The 18,387-nt window shown below is 46.5% G+C and overlaps 1 protein-coding gene across 3 annotated transcripts in view; it reads right to left on the bottom strand.

Annotated features, from left to right (window-relative positions):
• Positions 1-4,928: 4,928 nt before the first annotated feature.
• Positions 4,929-18,387, bottom strand: part of zswim5 (zinc finger, SWIM-type containing 5) — a 57,417-nt gene continuing 43,958 nt past the window's right edge. The window contains exons 5-13 of one of the 3 annotated variants that reach the window (XM_014140442.2): positions 16,889-17,065; positions 16,460-16,636; positions 15,758-15,949; positions 15,451-15,588; positions 13,319-13,576; positions 12,462-12,597; positions 10,794-10,951; positions 8,873-9,036; positions 4,929-8,750 (exon numbers count right to left, since the gene is read on the bottom strand). In XM_014140442.2, coding sequence (XP_013995917.1) covers positions 7,806-8,750; positions 8,873-9,036; positions 10,794-10,951; positions 12,462-12,597; positions 13,319-13,576; positions 15,451-15,588; positions 15,758-15,949; positions 16,460-16,636; positions 16,889-17,065 — 2,345 coding nt within the window. In that variant the 3' untranslated portion in view covers positions 4,929-7,805. The remainder of the gene's footprint in view (positions 8,751-8,872; positions 9,037-10,793; positions 10,952-12,461; positions 12,598-13,318; positions 13,577-15,450; positions 15,589-15,757; positions 15,950-16,459; positions 16,637-16,888; positions 17,066-18,387) is intronic. The other 2 variants (XM_014140443.2, XM_014140444.2) reach the window with 2 other exon arrangements.

Here is an 18,387-nt window from a genome sequence, read left to right as displayed (position 1 = left end):
TGAAATGAGATCGTATAAAGTATATATTGGATTTATATTGGTTGTTTTTGCCTTGGTAAAGCCTTCATCCAGGACTGTTGGTTCAGCTTGTTGTGCTCCATAGATTTTGACCTCTGCAGTTCACCAAAGCTCTCAAGGGAAGCTCCCAATTTGAGATGAATTAGCAATCTTATGTCCACACATCTACCACTATACCACTGGTGCTTGAGATTTTCAGGGGAAACTCTTAAATTACAAATGAGATGTACAGTCGTGGCCAAATGTTTTGAGAATGACACAAATATAAATTTTCAGTCTGCTGCCTCAGTTTGTATGATGGCAATTTGCATATACTCCAGAATGTTATGAAGAGTGATCAGATGAATTGCAAGTCCCTCTTTGCCATGCAAATGAACTGAATTCCCAAAAAACATTACCACTGCATTTCAGCCCTGCCACAAAAGGACCAGCTGACATCATGTCAGTGATTCTCTCGTTAACACAGGTGTGAGTGTTGATGAGGACAAGGCTGGAGATCACTTTTTGTGCAAAGCAAAAAAGTGATATGCTGTTTGAGTTCGAATAACAGACTGGAAGCTTCAAAAGGAGGGTCGTGCTTGGAATCATTGTTCTTCCTCTGTCAACCATGGTTACCTGCAAGGAAACACGTGCCATCATCATTGCTTTGCACAAAAAGGGCTTCACAGGCAAGGATATTGCTGCCAGTAAGATTGCACCCAAATCAACCATTTATCAAATCATCAAGAACTTCAAGGAGAGCGGTTCAATTGTTGTGAAGAAGGCTTCAGGGCACCCAAGAAAGTCCAGCAAGCGCCAGAACCGTCTCCTAAAGTTGATTCAGCTGCGGGATCGGGGCACCACCAGTACAGAGCTTGCTCAGGAATGGCAGCAGGCAGGTGTGAGTGCATCTGCACGCACAGTGAGGCGAAGACTTTTGGAGGATGGCCTGGTGTCAAGATTGGCAGCAAAGAAGCCACTTCTCTCCAGGAAAAACATCAGGGACAGACTGATATTCTGCAAAAGGTACAGGGATTGGACTGCTGAGGACTGGGGTAAAGTCATTTTGTCTGAATCCCCTTTCCGGTTGTTTGGGGCATCCGGAAAAAAGCTTGTCCGGAGAAGACAAGGTGAGCGCTACCATCAGTCCTGTGTCATGCCAACAGTAAAGACTGAGACCATTCATGTGTGGGGTTGCTTCTCAGCCAAGGAAGTTTGCTCACTCACAATTTTGCCTAAGAACACAGCCATGAATAAAGAATGGTACCAACACATCCTCCAAGAGCAACTTCTCCCAACCATCCAGGAACATTTTGGTGACAAACAATGCCTTTTCCAGCATGATGGAGCACCTTGCCATAAGGCAAAAGTGATAACTAAGTGGCTCGGGGAACAAAACATCGATATTTTTGGTCCATGGCCAGAAACTCCCCAGACCTTCATCCCATTGAGAACTTGTGGTCAATCCTCAAGAGGTGGGTGGACAAACAAAACCCCACAAATTCTGACAAACTCCAAGCATTGATTATGCAAGAATGGGTTGCCATCAGTCAGGATGTGGCCCAGAAGTTAATTGACAGCATGCCAGGGCGGATTGCGGAGGTCTTGAAAAAGAAGGGTCAACACTGCAAATATTGACTCTTTGCATCAACTTCATGTAATTGTCAATAAAAGCTTTTGACACTTGAGAAATGCTTGTAATTATACTTCAGTATTCCATAGTAACATCTGCCAAAAATATCTAAAGACACTGAGGCAGCAGACTTTGTGAAAATTCATATTTGTGTCAATCTCAAAACTTTTGGCCACGACTGTAGTGAGGAACTGGGAGTCGGGGACTGGGAGTCAGGGATGTAGTGAGGGACTGGGAGTCGGGGATGTAGTGAGGGACTGGGAGTCGGGGATGTAGTGAGGGACTGGGAGTCGGGGATGGGTATGGTTGGCATACTGTACATGATTCTGTTCAAACCAGTACCAGAACAAATCTATCCAGACTTCATTTGTTTCCATTTTGAACATACATATAAAAAATGGCTTAATTGTATTACTTCTTTTGGCTTTAAAGAAAGTGATTATCATTACACACTGATATTTACACGAGGAATAAAGACAGTTAATCCCAACGGGTGTTTTTCTCTGAAAGGAAGCTAAGCACTAGAGATAAGTAGAGCGGTATAAATCCAGTTGTTTTTGTTGTTGGAATTGTGGGAATTGGATTCCACAAAAATGCATCACGTTTTGGTTAGTTGTCCTTTACGGATGCTCCTTGATTTACGGTGTGAAACATTGATAGAGGAGGGAGGAAGTAGCTCTGCCTAGGAGTCTCCTGACTGGCTGGATGTCTGACCCTCATGCCGCGGCGCACTCCTTTTCAGCTGGACCCAAACGGCAAATTGTTGTGACAATGCAGGATTAACCCGACTTTGTGTTGTGAGGTGCTGTTCCCTGTAAGCCGATGTGAAAAAAGAAAAATTCAACATAAAAAAACAATTAATTTGTTGATTCGGGCTTTAGGTTTCTAAAGGTGCTGTCATTTTACACTTCGCTCTTTAAGGACCAAGTAGAGCAAGGCTATGTTTTCTTTCTCCCCATGTTCCTGCGTTACGTCATGGGCTTTTCAGGCATTATTTTTTAAATGCAACAATGAATCTGGTGCTTAAAAAAAACTCAATGCCTCCTTACAAAGAGGACCAGGGGGATGGATTGTGGGGGTCTCAGGCACAATCTCTCAGCAAATCAGCAGGCCTGAAAATCCAATCTGCTCCTGGAGACAGCAGGCTGTACATCATTTGTCAGGGACTGGCACCATCAGCGCTTTATCGTATGGGCTGCCGTTGACTGTGATTGATTTGAAATATTAACATAGGGCAATGGAGAAACCCAAATCAGACTTCTCAGTGAGGAGTGGCTGGCTGGCTCCAATGTTTCATACTGTAGCCGCTATGGAAAAAGTGAAGACAATATTTTGTGGGAATGTGATATTGGCACTGTCGCTACACAGCCTTTGTGTGGATTCCATCTTGTGACCTGTGCTTTAGAAAGCCACTGACATGTCACTGTCCCTTATAAACCTTAACCTGTATTACATTTACATTTACATCATTTAGCAGACGCTCTTATCCAGAGCGACTTACAGTAGTGAATGCATACATTTCATACAATTTCATACATTTTTTATTTTTTTTCTGTGCTGGCCCCCCTGTATAAAAGATTCACATTGTATGAGTTGTGCCATTACACAAAGTGGGTGTTGAAATAAATATGCTTGTCAGTCCCCAACTAGGTCAGAGAGTAATGTGCTGTTTGTTCCAGTCACCTTATCGCTAGTTAACATGGAGCCAAATGATAGTGGAGCTGGATGACACAGATACTATCAGAGGGAGCCTAACTCCCTGTGGTCCAGCCTTGACTCATCCATCATCATCTCTATTGTTCCACAGCTAAGACCACAGTCATTCATCTCCCCAGTCCCCACACCCCAGCATTTCTCATTAAAGGATTCAATTCAATCCAAAATGTTTCAAAGAAAGAATCATTTGGAATGGATAGAATCATAGGGCCACTGCAGTTACTCCTTTTCATTAGCTCTCCCCCAAACTCCCTTCCTCCTTCACCCTACCCTCCCTGCCCAGCCCCTCACACACCCCAATTACTGAGGGATGTTAGAAAGCCAGAGCGGCAGGACAAAGCTCTCCAAATCAGCTCCCTGAAGAACGAGATGTTTGATAATGCTGACAGCACAACCTACCATCCAAGGTGCAGAGAGAGAGAACTTAAGACTCAACTGCCAAACGGTCTGTAGACAGTCAGAGTGCTCTCGGAGCATGAGTCTGTGCCAATTTGGAGGTGGACTTGACCACCGGAGGAATTTCCTCCACCTGTTGGTCCTTGCTGGGGTTCGACTGACCAATTGTCTACTAATAAACATACAGCGCAGCCCTAGTGTTCGAAGGAAGCACCTGCCTTCAGGACCACATAAGCAATCTGGTGCTATGTCTGTGCAGCCCAGCGTTCGTCTCACATCGATGCCTGTTCTCTCCACTCTTTCCCCCAGCTGACAGCCTCAGCAGCCGACACAGGAACCACACAGCAAGGTGGGGGAGCCAATTACTCGTCTGTCTCTTCCCTACATGTCACTTCAGCTAAATCACCCCCCTCTACAGGAGCACAAACACTCCCCAGTGGAGCAGAGGGGGGGGGGGGAGGGTTTTATATATTTCAGCAGGCAAACTCTGTGCTCCCTGTCCAAAACACAATGACAGAGCCCATCTGTGAAGCACTCCCCCATGGATAGGCCAGGGGAGAAGCCGTGTAGTTTGTACAAGCAGGTCCAAAGAGTATTGGGCTTGTTGACAGCATCACCACCCAGCGCTACCAATCACTCTGACATTTGGTCTTCATGGTGTTTACAGTTGTAACAGATTGGCTCGTACAGCAGCAGCAAAAAAAAAAAAAAAAATCACCTCCCGCCTTTAACCCAGGATAAAATTAGAGCTATACCAACCTGTCAGTCAACCTGCACGTTCAGTATCAGCCAACGTATATACCGGTTTTTGGTCACCACTGAATCCCAAAAATCGATTCAGTCCAATCCCATGTGTGGGAGGTAACAGAACAAATTGAGGTGGTGTTATATTAAGAACAGAATGGGAATCAGACAGTTGTGAGCTGTCTGCTGCGATAATTAATAAGCTCATTTAGAGAGGCAATCAATCTGGGCCCAAGACGTGCTGCCTGCCTCTCACACACACTTAGGATTCTTTATGACCTGATTCACCGGTTTAGCTCCATGAATGCCCTAATGAATGAGAATTGCAATGAGATAGATAAGATAGAGTCATATTAGAGGAGAAATCACAACTACACCGACAGGAATAGAGTGGCACCTAAAGTGAGAGAAGACAGTTTTTAGAAAGTAGCAGGAGTCAATATACGTGTTTCACACTTTATTCATAGAAAAGCACTGAGATTCCAACACAAATGATATAAAATGGTAGTAGCGTTACATAAATAGTAATAAATTGTTTTATAGACATTAGCTCAAGAGGTTGCACAAACAAACTGTTGATAAACTATACTTCTGTGGCAACAAATACTGGATACCTTTTTTTTAATAAATCAGTAGCACAAAGAGGCAACAAACACTTTCCCTTAAATAAAAAAATAATCAAACTGTAGATGAACTAGTGAACAATCTACCAGCGATTATTATTACTTCCTTCTAAATTCTAGTGACGGGTCAAAACACTGGTACAGTTAACACAGACACAGTATGGGAGAGAGAAATTAAAAGCCAGAGGAGTTTCCCCCCCACTTTTTTTGCAATGCCGTAGAACCAACTACTTCAGCGACAGAAAATGCTTGTTGTTTGACGTGTGTGTATAACAGGCAGGTTTACATTAAACTGCAATCTTGTTTTGTCCACTCGTTGTAACTCACAAATCTCAGATTCAAGTAGTGGTTAATATTTGTGGCAGCTAGTGAATGACAAAACAGAGGAGGCTGCCGTAGGTTGGTAGGTTGGTTGGGAAAGCAGGTGTTATGTCGTGGTGCATATGGCACTGGTACAGGCAGTGCTGCAGTCTTACTGAATCCTGTGACTAACGTTTGGGAGGAAGTTAACAAAATCTCTTTAAAAGAGAAGGAATAAAGACCAGCGATGGATGGAAGGAAGGAAGGAGCAGAATAACTCAACTGCTCCGTAGGGGTAGTAGAGAATGGTTAAGAGCATGGCCATGGTCGTTCAGGTGAAGTGAACTGAATAGGCTTAAAAGCATGAAGAAATACAAGGGAGGACGATAGGGGTTGGCAAAACAGACTCCCCCCATTCATATTCTCTGCCAGTTCCTTATTTTGCATGGGGCATGCAGGGTTTTTATTTTCATTTACTTTGGACCATTGATCTCCTTAAACTCTCGTTGCCATGTCAAGCGCTGACACGGGTACTTTGAGAAGACACTAAAGGCTTAAGTCCAAAGAGAGAAATTGTACATTAAATTGGTCAAAGGCAACGTCTGTCCAAATTTGCAGCATGTGCAGGCTACTTACAAATACAAACATGCTGTGTCTTGCCTCGTCTGTTCTCTTTCGGATAGTGGCTAGCCCCCCTCAGACATTCGTCTGGGTGACTCCAGAGAACGGGACCAAACCACTAAGTGGTTTCTGCATAGTCAGGTTGCTTTCTGTTCATAATGGTATGCCTACTTTTCTAATTTCGAAATAACATGCTTCCTCTTAGAAAACATACAAATAAAAAAAGAAATCAGAGAAATGTACACAGGAGCACCTGAGAAATGTATTTTCATCTAACTGCCCTCACATTCCCAGCCCACAACACATTCAAGTATCCCACAAAAACAAAAACATACAGTTATCATAAATAATTATAACTTTACAATTTTCTTAATTGACACTTTCATATTTACAATATCTTAAATGCTTATGCTACTACTTTTCTTGTTTTTGTTTCTTTAAGTGATTCCCTGAGAACTGAGTTTAGCGTCTCTTTTCTCTTTGCTGCGGTTGTTTCTATACTGTACTACGTCAAACGGACAGTGTACTTCTGTGGCCCTAGGTCACCTGGAATGTGGAAGCTGACATGGACCGCTTTTCATAGCCTCAACATTTATCCTCAAATGTTTTTGTCTAATATTCCTATTTTTGCATGTTAAATATAGTTATGCTGTTTGTATTCCTAGTATTCATTCACACACAGATTATTCTAATGATCGATAAATAATTGCTCAAGCAGACAGAATGGTGTTGAGTACATGACATTTGTGAAGTGCTTGTATAACAATAGTACTACTGCTAATATAAAACTTTCCCACAGGGTCTGAGAGGTTGATACTTATAGGTAGGCTTGTATGTGGAATACTAACCCCAACCGGCTACACCAAGGCATGTTGTCAAAAAGTACACATTTTGCTTTGAAAGATACAAGATGTTTTTCAGCAATGTTATTTCAACATGTTATAAACCCAAACTCTGACAACAGAAGCCACTCCTCACAGATCCAAACCCACAGTGGCAGTATCACTCTCAGGCCAGTCAATCCATCTTTCCGTGATCGAATCCAAATACCAATCTGCCGCAACCTGTCTCTCTCTCTGTACATCTGTCTCTTTTTGAAAGGTACCTTCACTAGAAATAGGAGATACCAGAAAAATCGATCAGGCTCCACTCAGGAAAGGTGGTAGAGAATATGTGAGAGTGTGAGTGGCTTGGTCAAGTCAGAGGATTCTGTATGTACCTGATGAGTCTGGCATATTTAGGCTTGGCTTCTGGACCTGACACATCCAAGTTCAGCATTCCACCTCCTCCACACATAATGCCTTGAAACGAGGCCTTTTAACAGGAAAAGTTTAAAGCTGACCCTTGGAATACGATCGAGGTATAACAGTAAGTCAACACTATGTGCGTCAGTGTTTTTGGAATGACAGGTTTTCTTTCCTTCAAAAACCACTAGTATCTCACCACAGCAGACATCATTCCCTGGCTCAAAATACCCTATACATCATTTGGTTTTTCATTATTTGCCACCTCAATGTTTTTTCATCATTATCATAATCTTTTTCAAATATTTTTGTATTCAGATTCCCCCCCCCCTCCGCAGTCTTTACCTAGCAGAGTAACATTGGTTGTCACTCACAAGAAGAAAACAAACTGACAAACCCCCCCCCCCCGGACAAATATAGAATTTGACACGTAAATGACAAAAGAAGTGGAAATTAAAACTTAAATAAATGATTAAGTAGAAATAAAAGGAGTTCCCTATATTGCCTGTCCTGTTGGGGGACCCCCGGGGGTCAGCCGAAGCGTTCCCGTACCAACATCATGAGTTTCTTCTTGCCCTTGTAGATCTGTTTCAGGTTGTCTATAAACTGGGCAAACTGGATGTGTCCGTCCTGGGCCAGTAGGAAGGTCTCTCTGGCCTTACTAAGAAACTCTATGAACTCTCCGTAGTGCCTGGGGCTGATGTGAGTGAGCCGGGAGTGGGTTGTGTTGATGTAGGCGCTGATAGTGGCGTCCAGCAGCTGCCGGAGCGGAGCCTTGTCCGTGGACATGAGCTTCCCAGAGTTCCGTCGCCCGGGGATACCGGCCAGGCCCGGGGCGGTCATGGTGCAGCGGCGCAGGATGTCTGAGAGCACGGTGGCGCAGTGTACGCTCTTCACCACCAGGGGGATGATGGCGGCCAGCTCGTTCTTGCCCAGCGAGTGGGACAGGGCGCAGGCCCAGAGCACGTCGTTGATGGCCGGGTGGGTGTCCTGGTTGTAGGCCAGGTTGAGGTGGGTCATGGCCAGCGAGGCCAGCTTGAAGGCTCGGAGCGGGTAGCCACGGTGCTCCATGTAGCGGGCGATGGTGAACAGCTGAGAGTACGTCATGCCTGTTGATGCTGCGTCGATGACGATCTGGTAGGCCGTCTCGAAGGCGATGTGGTCCTTCTCGCAGAGCGTGAGGGCCGAGAGGGCGCAGTTCTGGGGGTCCTTCATGGCACACTGCAGGGCCAGCGTCCGGGCGCAGCTAGCCAGCTCCTCTCTCTGGGGGTAGTCCAGGCTGAGGCGCAGGATGGTGTTGTGGGACATGACGGTGGCTGCGACGATGCTGGTGGCCTCGGTGGGGGTGAACAGGGTGTACCAGCTCTGGAGGATGCTCACCAGCGCTCGCAGACCCACCTCTGTGGCACAGGTGACCAGCCAGCGCACCATCTCCCTGCGTCTCCAGTTCAGAGTGGACAGAGTCATCCTCATTACCTGCAGAGAGAGAGAGACATGTTGAAACATGTCAGACAAGGCAGAGTGCACAGTAATTCAACACCCAACAGCACATATTTTCAATGTCACACACTGCTTACTATCCATCTAGCCGTCAGTACCTGCAGGCCCAGCTCCAGAGCTACATTGAGCAGGGTAATGTCTGGGGGGTTGTCAGCCGGAGTGGCGATCTTGAAAGCATCTTGGGCCAGTTTGAAGATGAGGGAGGAGGAGTGGATGTTCTTCTGGATGGCCTCCAGCACCGTCCGCAATCTCAACATATCTCCTGGAGGTCCAAACAATAGAGTATTAGATTGAAAAACAACATTTGTCATCCAACAGTTTGTATGTGTACTGTGGTGTTCTGTAGTGGTGGACAAGGCCTTGGGAGTGTTTATCTGGTAGTGGCATGGTTACAGTGGGGGGAAAAAGTATTTGATCCCCTGCTGATTTTGTACGTTTGCCCACTTACAAAGAAATGATCAGTCTATAATTTTAATGGTAGGTTTATATGAACAGTGAGAGACAGAATAACAAAAAAGTCCAGAAAAACGCATGTCAAAAATGTTATAAAATGATTTCCATTTTAATGAGGGAAATAAGTATTTGACCCCTCTGCAAAACATGACTTAGTACTTGCTGGCAAAACCCTTGTTGGCAATCACAGAGGTCAGACGTTTCTTGTTGTTGGCCACCAGGTTTGCACACATCTCAGGAGGGATTTTGTCCCACTCCTCTTTGCAGATCTTCTCCAAGTCATTAAGGTTTCGAGGCTGACGTTTGGCAACTCGAACCTTCAGCTCCCTCCACAGATTTTCTATGGGATTAAGGTCTGGAGACTGGCTAGGCCACTCCAGGACCTTAATGTGCTTCTTCTTGAGCTACTCCTTTGTTGCCTTGGCTGTGTGTTTTGGGTCATTGTCATGCTGGAATACCCATCCACGACCCATTTTCAATGCCCTGGCTGAGGGAAGGAGGTTCTCACCCAAGATTTGACAGTACATGGCCGCGGTGAAGTTGTCCTGTCCCCTTAGCAGAAAAACACCCCCAAAGCATAATGTTTCCACCTCCATGTTTGACGGTGGAGATGGTGTTCTTGGGGTCATAGGCAGCATTCCTCCTCCTCCAAACACGGCGAGTTGAGTTGATGCCAAAGAGCTCCATTTTGGTCTCATCTAACAACAACACTTTCACCAGTTGTCCTCTGAATCATTCAGATGTTCATTGGCAAACTTCAGACGGGCATGTATATGTATTTTTGAGCAGGGGGACCTTGCGGGCGCTGCAGGATTTCAGTCCTTCACAGCGTAGTGTGTTACCAATTGTTTTCTTGGTGACTATGGTCCCAGCTGCCTTGAGATCATTGACAAGATCCTCCCGTGTAGTTCTGGGCTGATTCCTCACCGTTCTCATGATCATTGCAACCCCACGAGGTGAGATCTTGCATGGAGCCCCAGGCCGAGGGATATTGACAGTTCTTTTGTGTTTCTTCCATTTGCGAATAATCGCACCAACTGTTGTCACCTTCTCATCAAGCTGCTTGGCGATGGTCTTGTAGCCCATTCCAGCCTTTTGTAGGTCTACAATCTTGTCCCTGACATCCTTGAAGAGCTCTTTGGTCTTGGCCATGGTGGAGAGTTTGGAATCTGATTGATTGATTGCTTCTGTGGACATGTGTCTTTTTTTACAGGTAACAAGCTGCGGTTAGGAGCACTCCCTTTAAGAGTGTGCTCCTAATCTCAGCTCGTTACCTGTATAAAAGACACCTGGGAGCCAGAAATCTTTCTGATTGAGAGGGGGTCAAATACTTATTTCCCTCATTAAAATGCATATCAATTTATAACATTTCTGACATGCGTTTTTCTGGATATTTTTGTTGTTATTCTCTCTCACTGTTCAAATAAACATACCATTAAAATTAGACTGATCCTTTCTTTATCAGTGGGCAAACATACAAAATCAGCAGGGGATCAAATACTTCTTTCCCCCACTGTAAATGTTTTGGGTGTGTGTGCGCATTGTTGTAACTAGAGTGGAGCTGACCTTTGGCTGCGGTGAGCATGGTGGAGGCCAGCTCACACTGCTGAGACTCCAGGTGGCCCAGGGTGAACCAGCGTGGGTAGCGGCTGGGCACCATGCTGATGCCATGGTGGGGGTGACCCAAGTCTCCCGAGGGACCAGTCGACTCTAACACAGGGAGCCTAGAGGACACACACAGAGAGACAGAGAGTGATGAGATGAGTTATTATGATAAAGAAAAAGTTTCCTATTCAAAATTGAACTGAAAAAAGGTTTCCCAGCCTACAGCATTATTATACTGCCTCGTCCCATCTCAAGTCTGTGTAGCTGCATTAGAGGTCTCTGAAACACACACCAGTCTGTGTAGCTGCATTAGAGGTCTCTGAAACACACACCAGTCTGTATAGCTGCATTAGAGGTCTCTGAAACACACACCTGTCTGTATAGCTGCATTAGAGGTCTCTGAAACACACACCAGTCTGTATAGCTGCATTAGAGGTCTCTGAAACACACACCAGTCTGTATAGTTGCATTAGAGGTCTCTGAAACACACACCAGTCTGTATAGCTGCATTAGAGGTCTCTGAAACACACACCAGTCTGTATAGCTGCATTAGAGGTCTCTGAAACACACACCAGTCTGTATAGCTGCATTAGAGGTCTCTGAAACACACACCAGTCTGTATAGCTGCATTAGAGGTCTCTGAAACACACACCAGTCTGTATAGCTGCATTAGAGGTCTCTGAAACACACACCAGTCTGTATAGCTGCATTAGAGGTCTCTGAAACACACACCAGTCTGTATAGCTGCATTAGAGGTCTCTAGCCCCCCCCCGTATACATATGCACGTGTGTGCAGCTCTAAGCCCTGTTATGGATTGTGTATTAGCCAGGACCCTGAGGAGTCTCAGTAGGATAATCACACCGCAGTACAGATGGGGATTATTCAGTCATAGGGATTCATCATCCAGCCTCTTAATATATAGATACAAGTAGAGGGAGGGAGCCCCCAGTGTCCGGTCTGGAGTGTGAAGTCACGAGCTCGGCTGGTCGGCTAATGCGTAGCAACCTAGCGGTGCCAAAAGCACTGGTCTGCCCTAAAAATCCTATATAAATGATGATCGCCAGAACGGCCCAAACAAATCATTTTGACGGCAGTTTTGGGCTCTAAAATATATTATTAAGTTTGATGCCCACGGTGAAGTCGCTACAAATGGAGATATTTCATTAAATAGTGATCCATTCTGACACTACATGTGTCGTCACACAGGACCACGTGTTGAGACAGACCAATCAGGGGCCGGCAGGCTACGAGGAGGTTCCCGGTTGACCCCGGCAGGATGAAAACGACTACGTCGACCATGACTCTTTGCTAGTTACGGTCAAATTCAAATCATTCCCGACTTCACCCCCCGGGAGTTTTCCATAGGAGTTGACGTGGATGACGTCAGTGCTATGACCATCTACTGGTTTGAGTGTCTATGACTCTGACGCAGTGACGCAGCCAGATAGACGCATCACATTACGTTGACAATAAAACATGATACGTTTCTAAGTGTTAATAGTAAAATGGTGAGTTCTTTTTGTAATAGATGCTAAATGGTTTTGAATGCCAGAGACACATACAGGTGCTTGAAACAGAGCAATGAGCCTGAATAGGGTTGGATAGGAATGTGGGTTGGGGGATCTTACCTCATGGCCCGCAGTGCTAGTTTGTAGGCCAGGTCTGTGTCATGCGGCAGCAGGGCTGAGAACAGGTACTTGGCAAAGGTGTGCATGGGAACGCTTTCCCTGTGGATGACTTCACCCAGGCCACTGAACGGACCTCCTGAACACACAGACAGAGAGTTGTCACTGTTTGTTGTCACAAAGTACATCAGAATTGTCACAGTCATTCATATCTTGGAGTCCAGCCACACACACACACACACGATTTTGCTCCGTTTTTGGTGAATATTCAAAGTATACCAATATAAACAGCTAATGGCTCAAAGTAGAGCAGTGAATAAAAGCAATATTAGGTTATACCTCTCCTAACCTGATGGGGGCGACAGAGCAGACAGAAAACCATACACACACTGCCCATTGGGTATTAACCAAATCTCTCCTCCCTAGCAGCGACAGATGTCTGCTCTAGGATTACACAGCTAACATTCCCTAAAGCCCCAGATGGGGGAGGGCTATAGCATAGCTAGCATGGGGAAGCGGGAGAAAGGGGGTTAGACCGTGTTAAAAGGCCAGGGTTGAGATCCATTTTCAGCTGGGTGTTGCGAGGCAGGACCAGTGGAGGGGAGCCAGGTGGGAGAGAGGGATGGGATGGGACAGCTAAAGAGAAAGGGTGACGTGAAAAGAGATAGAGGCAGGGAGGGAGCGGTGGAAGGAGAGAGAGAGAGAGGAAGGAAGCAGGGCAGATAGAGAGAGGGATATGGAGGGTGAAAGAATGGAACGGGACAGCGAGGGAGGATAAGTGAGACAATTGAAGGCAACAGAGATAGACAATGAAATGAGACGAGTGGAGGACAATAATATAACACAACTAGCCTTCATACCTTCCAGTAGGAGGATAGCCTGTTTCCTCAGCGTCTGGACCAGCAGATCATCCAGCTCCATCTCCTGCAGCTTGGCCACGATCTGCTCCTCGTTCCGACACACCTTGTCCTGGGCATAGAGGCCTTCAGGCATCACACGCTGCTGCCCCATGCCCATCAGCGCCACCTCCAGGGCCAGTGCCAGATAGGACTCCCCGCCATCCGGGCAACCCCACACGGGCACATGATGGTACACAGGCGGCTTGGGCTCTCCAGAGTCTGAAGAGACAAAGAGAGGTTTTTAGTTTACACGGAAGGTCATGGAAGTGAGACTTTGTTCTACTAAACCTTTATTCAAACTGTTAGGTCAATTACAACCAATTCTCAATTGCAACGATGATCTAGCAGGATTATGAGACATTGCTAGAAGCTAACACTAATCCAAAACGGCTGTCTGGTTTCACATTTATTTTGCCTGAAAGGTGCTGGGTGTGGAAAGCAGCTGCCACAGACAGGAACCTCTCTCTTGCGCCACATCTACAGGAACCTCTCTCTAGCGCCACACCTACAGGAATCTCCCTCTAGCGCCACACCTACAGGAACCTCTCTCTAGCGCCACATCTACAGGAACCTCTCTCTAGCGCCACACCTACAGGAACCTCTCTCTAGCGCCACACCTACAGGAACCTCTCTCTAGCGCCACATCTACAGGAACCTCTCTCTAGCGCCACATCTACAGGAACCTCTCTCTAGCGCCAAATCTCCCACCTAGGCAGCTGTGGATGCCAGGCAGCACCAGAGGTAGAGGTGTCCCTGAGGTCCCAGAAAAACACTAACATCTGCTGACAGGGACTAAGATCCAACCCACGGCCAGCTTACGCTTAAATCCCCCTGGCAAATTATCCCTCCCCCCTACGACAATCCTGTTTATTACAGGGGGAGGGGAGAGGATATCAGTGATTTTCCCTTCATGCCGCTGGATCAAAACAACCTCTAGTCACCAATGGAGCGTCCAGGAGCTTTTCAATAACACGCCGCTTTGTTGTCATACCTCTGGAAATATTTGACCTCTCGTATTACATGTAGGTCTGACACATTTACGCTGTCTTATGTACTGTACACATCTATGTACTGTACCCATCTACTTAGGCAACACTGGATAGATGCTATAGAAATTCTTTGTCCGTAGGAGTTGCTAATTAGATGTGAAGGAGGTTTAATATGAGTGGACGCAAGCCTTGGGCTTCTAGGTTTTTTGGCATGTGTTGTGTGAGATCAGTGCCAAGGTGGATTTAACCATGTGGAATCCTGGGCGACCGGGGTTAGTTCTCATACGGCAACCACAGTAGTTAGCCTCCATGTTTCCCTCCCTCCACTGTTATGGCTCAGGCTCTGCTGGCCAGCTGCTGCTACTGATGATGTGTAAAGACTGTGGAGAGCTGCTCCCTGATTGGTCAGAATTCAAGTTAAAGTCCTGCCTCCATACCAGATGTTTCCAGCTACTCACCAGAACCAAACAAAGGACTGTGATGATGATGGCCCTATAAGCCATAAGCCACACACTTCCTCGCTCCCTCTCTTGGTCTCTCTAACACTCACACACTCTCTAACACTCCCTCACTCTCCCTCTGCCCACCCAAATCACCATACCACTCGCCAGGATTCTTCCGGCACACAATGCCTCCCTGTAGGTTTGTCACAATAGGCCGTATCAAATCCCTGCTCTCTGTTTGGCTGGGCTAAAGAATGTATGGAATGCAAATGTTGTTGGACTTGATCCATTTTCCACCACTGTGTAGGCTGGATGACCTTTCTGCAGCACAGCCATTCATCTCAGGGCTGCTTACAAGAGGACCATGAGGGGGGTGATAGACCAGGACTGGATTGAATGGGTGACTTTACAATCCGATGGCCTTGATTAGTTGTGGGACAACACGAGATAATTGACTGAACAAAAAATAAAAAACATTTCGACCAGTTTGGTTAAAGTTGAGTGAAATGGTCGCTGGTTGCCTTGGCCTCTTCCAAATTGTATGGGACTGTACTGTATGGGTGATCAGTTATGGTTGCTGGACTGACACCATTTTGACCAGTTCGATTGAAGTGGAATGGAAACGTTGCCTGGGTAGGCCTGGGCCTGGCCAGATGTGTACCTCCAGTGTCCATAGCGTTGTCGTCCTCTACCCGGCAGGTCTCAGTGAGGGTGGTGAACAGACAGCCGATGGGATCCAGGGGGTGTCCCACCCAGCCCTCCAGGTTAGTAGTGCTGGTCATCCCCTTCTGGAGCAGCTCTGACACACACAGGAACACAACAAGTTCAGACCCGCATCATACTGTACATCTTATCACATGAACAAAAGTAGAACAGTATTCATGTTACGTAGGGCTAGGATATTTTCCTAACCATATAAAAACACAATAAAATGCATTAATTCTGTTACGTATGGCCCATAGGCTCACCTAATGAGAACAGTGAACTGTCTCCAGGCAGACAGGGGGCGCTACCTTTCTTTTGGTGCTTGTAGATGTCCAGCTGGCGGTGCTGCTGCAGCCGGAGGGTGTTGATGATGGCCACGCCCAACCGCAGCGCCTCGCGGGGGTAACCATGGGAACGCAGGGCATCGACCCGCGCGCACGCCGTGGGGACGTGATCTACAGCACAAATCACATGACACGGGCTCAGCACAACACAATGTCCACGCAGGCTGACAGGCAGGATGCAGCCTCAGCAGAAAGAACCCTACTACTCCGATACCCAGGCTTAAGTTGCATAATGAGGACAAATCTTCCCCCAGAACTTGCTTACTCCAGCTCCAGGATTCAGTGGAAGTGGAATTAAAGGAGGCTTAGAAAACTAAACAGTGGTGGTGTTCAGAGACGAACATTTGAGCCCCAAACCCAAGAACTGGCACTGAACAAACGGGCCACTATCATGGCACAGAGCTTAAAATGCCGGGAGCTTGGCCAGTGTGCGTGTGTGTGTGTGTGTGTGTGTGTGTGTGTGTGTGTGTGTGTGTGAGGTTGTATGTGCGTGTTTCTGTGTATATGGTTTAAAAACATATACGGAGATGGCCTTCCAATACCATCTGGAATTGATATAACATCTAGTGCTAAGACTGTGTACTGTGCAGACCAGATCAAATCTGGTTGTGTAATTCTCACCTAGCCATAGAGGCAGGCCCTGGGGGTTGAAGAGGAGACTCTCTCCCTCTCGCTGGTAGGCTGGGGACATGTAGTAGTCACAGCTGATGATCCTCTGCAGGTGGCTGTCCTGCCAGTGGAGATCACAGGCCTCCATGGCCCGCTTGAACACTGTCCGTCTGGGCCGGGCCAGGGAGTCTGGAGGGGGACATACAGGGAGGGAGACAGAGCACAGTGCAAAAAAAAATACCTTTTATTAGTCATATTTTGAGTTGAACTACTTTTACTAGAGACAACCAAATCTGAAGACAACAAAAACAGTGCATCAGAACCATGGTTTGGGACAGGGAAGGGATGTAGCTGTAACTCAAGTGGAAGTGTACAGGCCCAGTGTGAGTAGTCTATGTGTCGGTATACCAGTGTGTGTTATTGCTACAGACTGCGACTGACCCTGGGCGAGGTTGCTCTGTGGTAGAGCGTTGGTAATGTTGGGCAACTCACTGCCGTAGTTGCCGTCCTCCAGGGGACAGATGTCCATGTCGCCCCACTTCTTCAGCTGCTTCAGCCAGCCGCTCTTTTCCTCACTCTTACAGTGCGGGTTCAGCACGATGCACACCCACAGGGCACCTGGAAAAGGACAAAGGTCAGGGGGCAAAGGTCAATGGGCGGAATAACCATTGTTTGACTATTTGGGTATGGAGGAGGAGCCATGACAGCAGTTAATTATCCTATGTTAATGTATATTTGGGTATGGAGGAGGAGCCATAACAGCAGTTAATTATCCTATGTTAATGTATATTTGGGTATGGAGGAGGAGTCATAACAGCAGTTCATTATCCTATGTTAATGTATATTTGGGTATGGAGGAGTGAGGAGTCGAGGACCTATACAATACAGAAAGCATTTTTAATCCAGCATAGAGTCCTCCTACGTTAATATTGCACGCGAGCCATAAAAGTAATTTGTAACCCAGGTTGGACTGTATTAAAGTCTAATTTTTAAATCAAAAGACCCAGGGTATATTGGGACATGTGACAGATCTTTAGTACAGCCTAAGGAATGTGAGGGGTAAACTAGTTCAGTTCCTTTCACTACCCCATCACCAGGTAATACATGACCAGAATTCACCCCCTTCTGTTTGCTTCCTTTTAAACCCTCGTTTCAGAGCACTTTGTTAGGGTGCTCACTCCTGATCACACTGACAGCTTCTGGCACTAACAGCCCATTAGTGCAGCACGGTCGCTTGAAACCCTCCAACACCACCACCACCTTTGATTGGGCACTTTGGTGATCATGCTGACAGCCTGTGGCAGTCCTAGCCAATCAGAGAGCCCTGTCCTGTCGCACCCTGGTAACTAAACATAACCCCTGAGCCGGGGTTTATCCTGCGGAGGAGAGGGGCACAGCAAACCTCTCTCTGCTCTACTGTTGCTCTCCAATGAACTTCCTCAGGATGTGTAGTGTGCCGTCATCGACCCCATTAAAATGTCCCGATCAATACTAGGGAGGTTGAAAACCCCATTGATCCCAGCCCTTTTTCATGCAATCCCAATCGAGGTGAGTGCTTGGCCATGATGTATGCACTGCTGCACAGTCACCGACTGACCCACTGATATGGCCACACGCATGGGGATTTAACGGGCAGGTCGCAGCACACACACACACACACACACACACACACACCATGGTGGCTTTACAGTTAGGTAATAGTTACATAGCTGTGCTGATCGAAGTGGTGAGGCCACATTCCGTTTGGAATTGCTCTTTTAGCAGCAAGGTTTTCCAGCTGTGTTTCAGTACCTGCCAGTACCCACAGTGCTTTGGACAAGGTTTTAAACGGAAGCAAATCAATAATATCCAAGCAGCAATGAGACAGTTGGTCAGTTACCATTTCTATGAATACCCTCTTCATAATGCATTATGTATGCATGTATAGCCTTCTGCAATGC

Source organism: Salmo salar, chromosome ssa14 (assembly GCF_905237065.1).
Source record: "Salmo salar chromosome ssa14, Ssal_v3.1, whole genome shotgun sequence".
NCBI lineage: Eukaryota > Metazoa > Chordata > Actinopteri > Salmoniformes > Salmonidae > Salmo > Salmo salar.
This window is presented reverse-complemented; position numbering and strand designations above follow the sequence as displayed.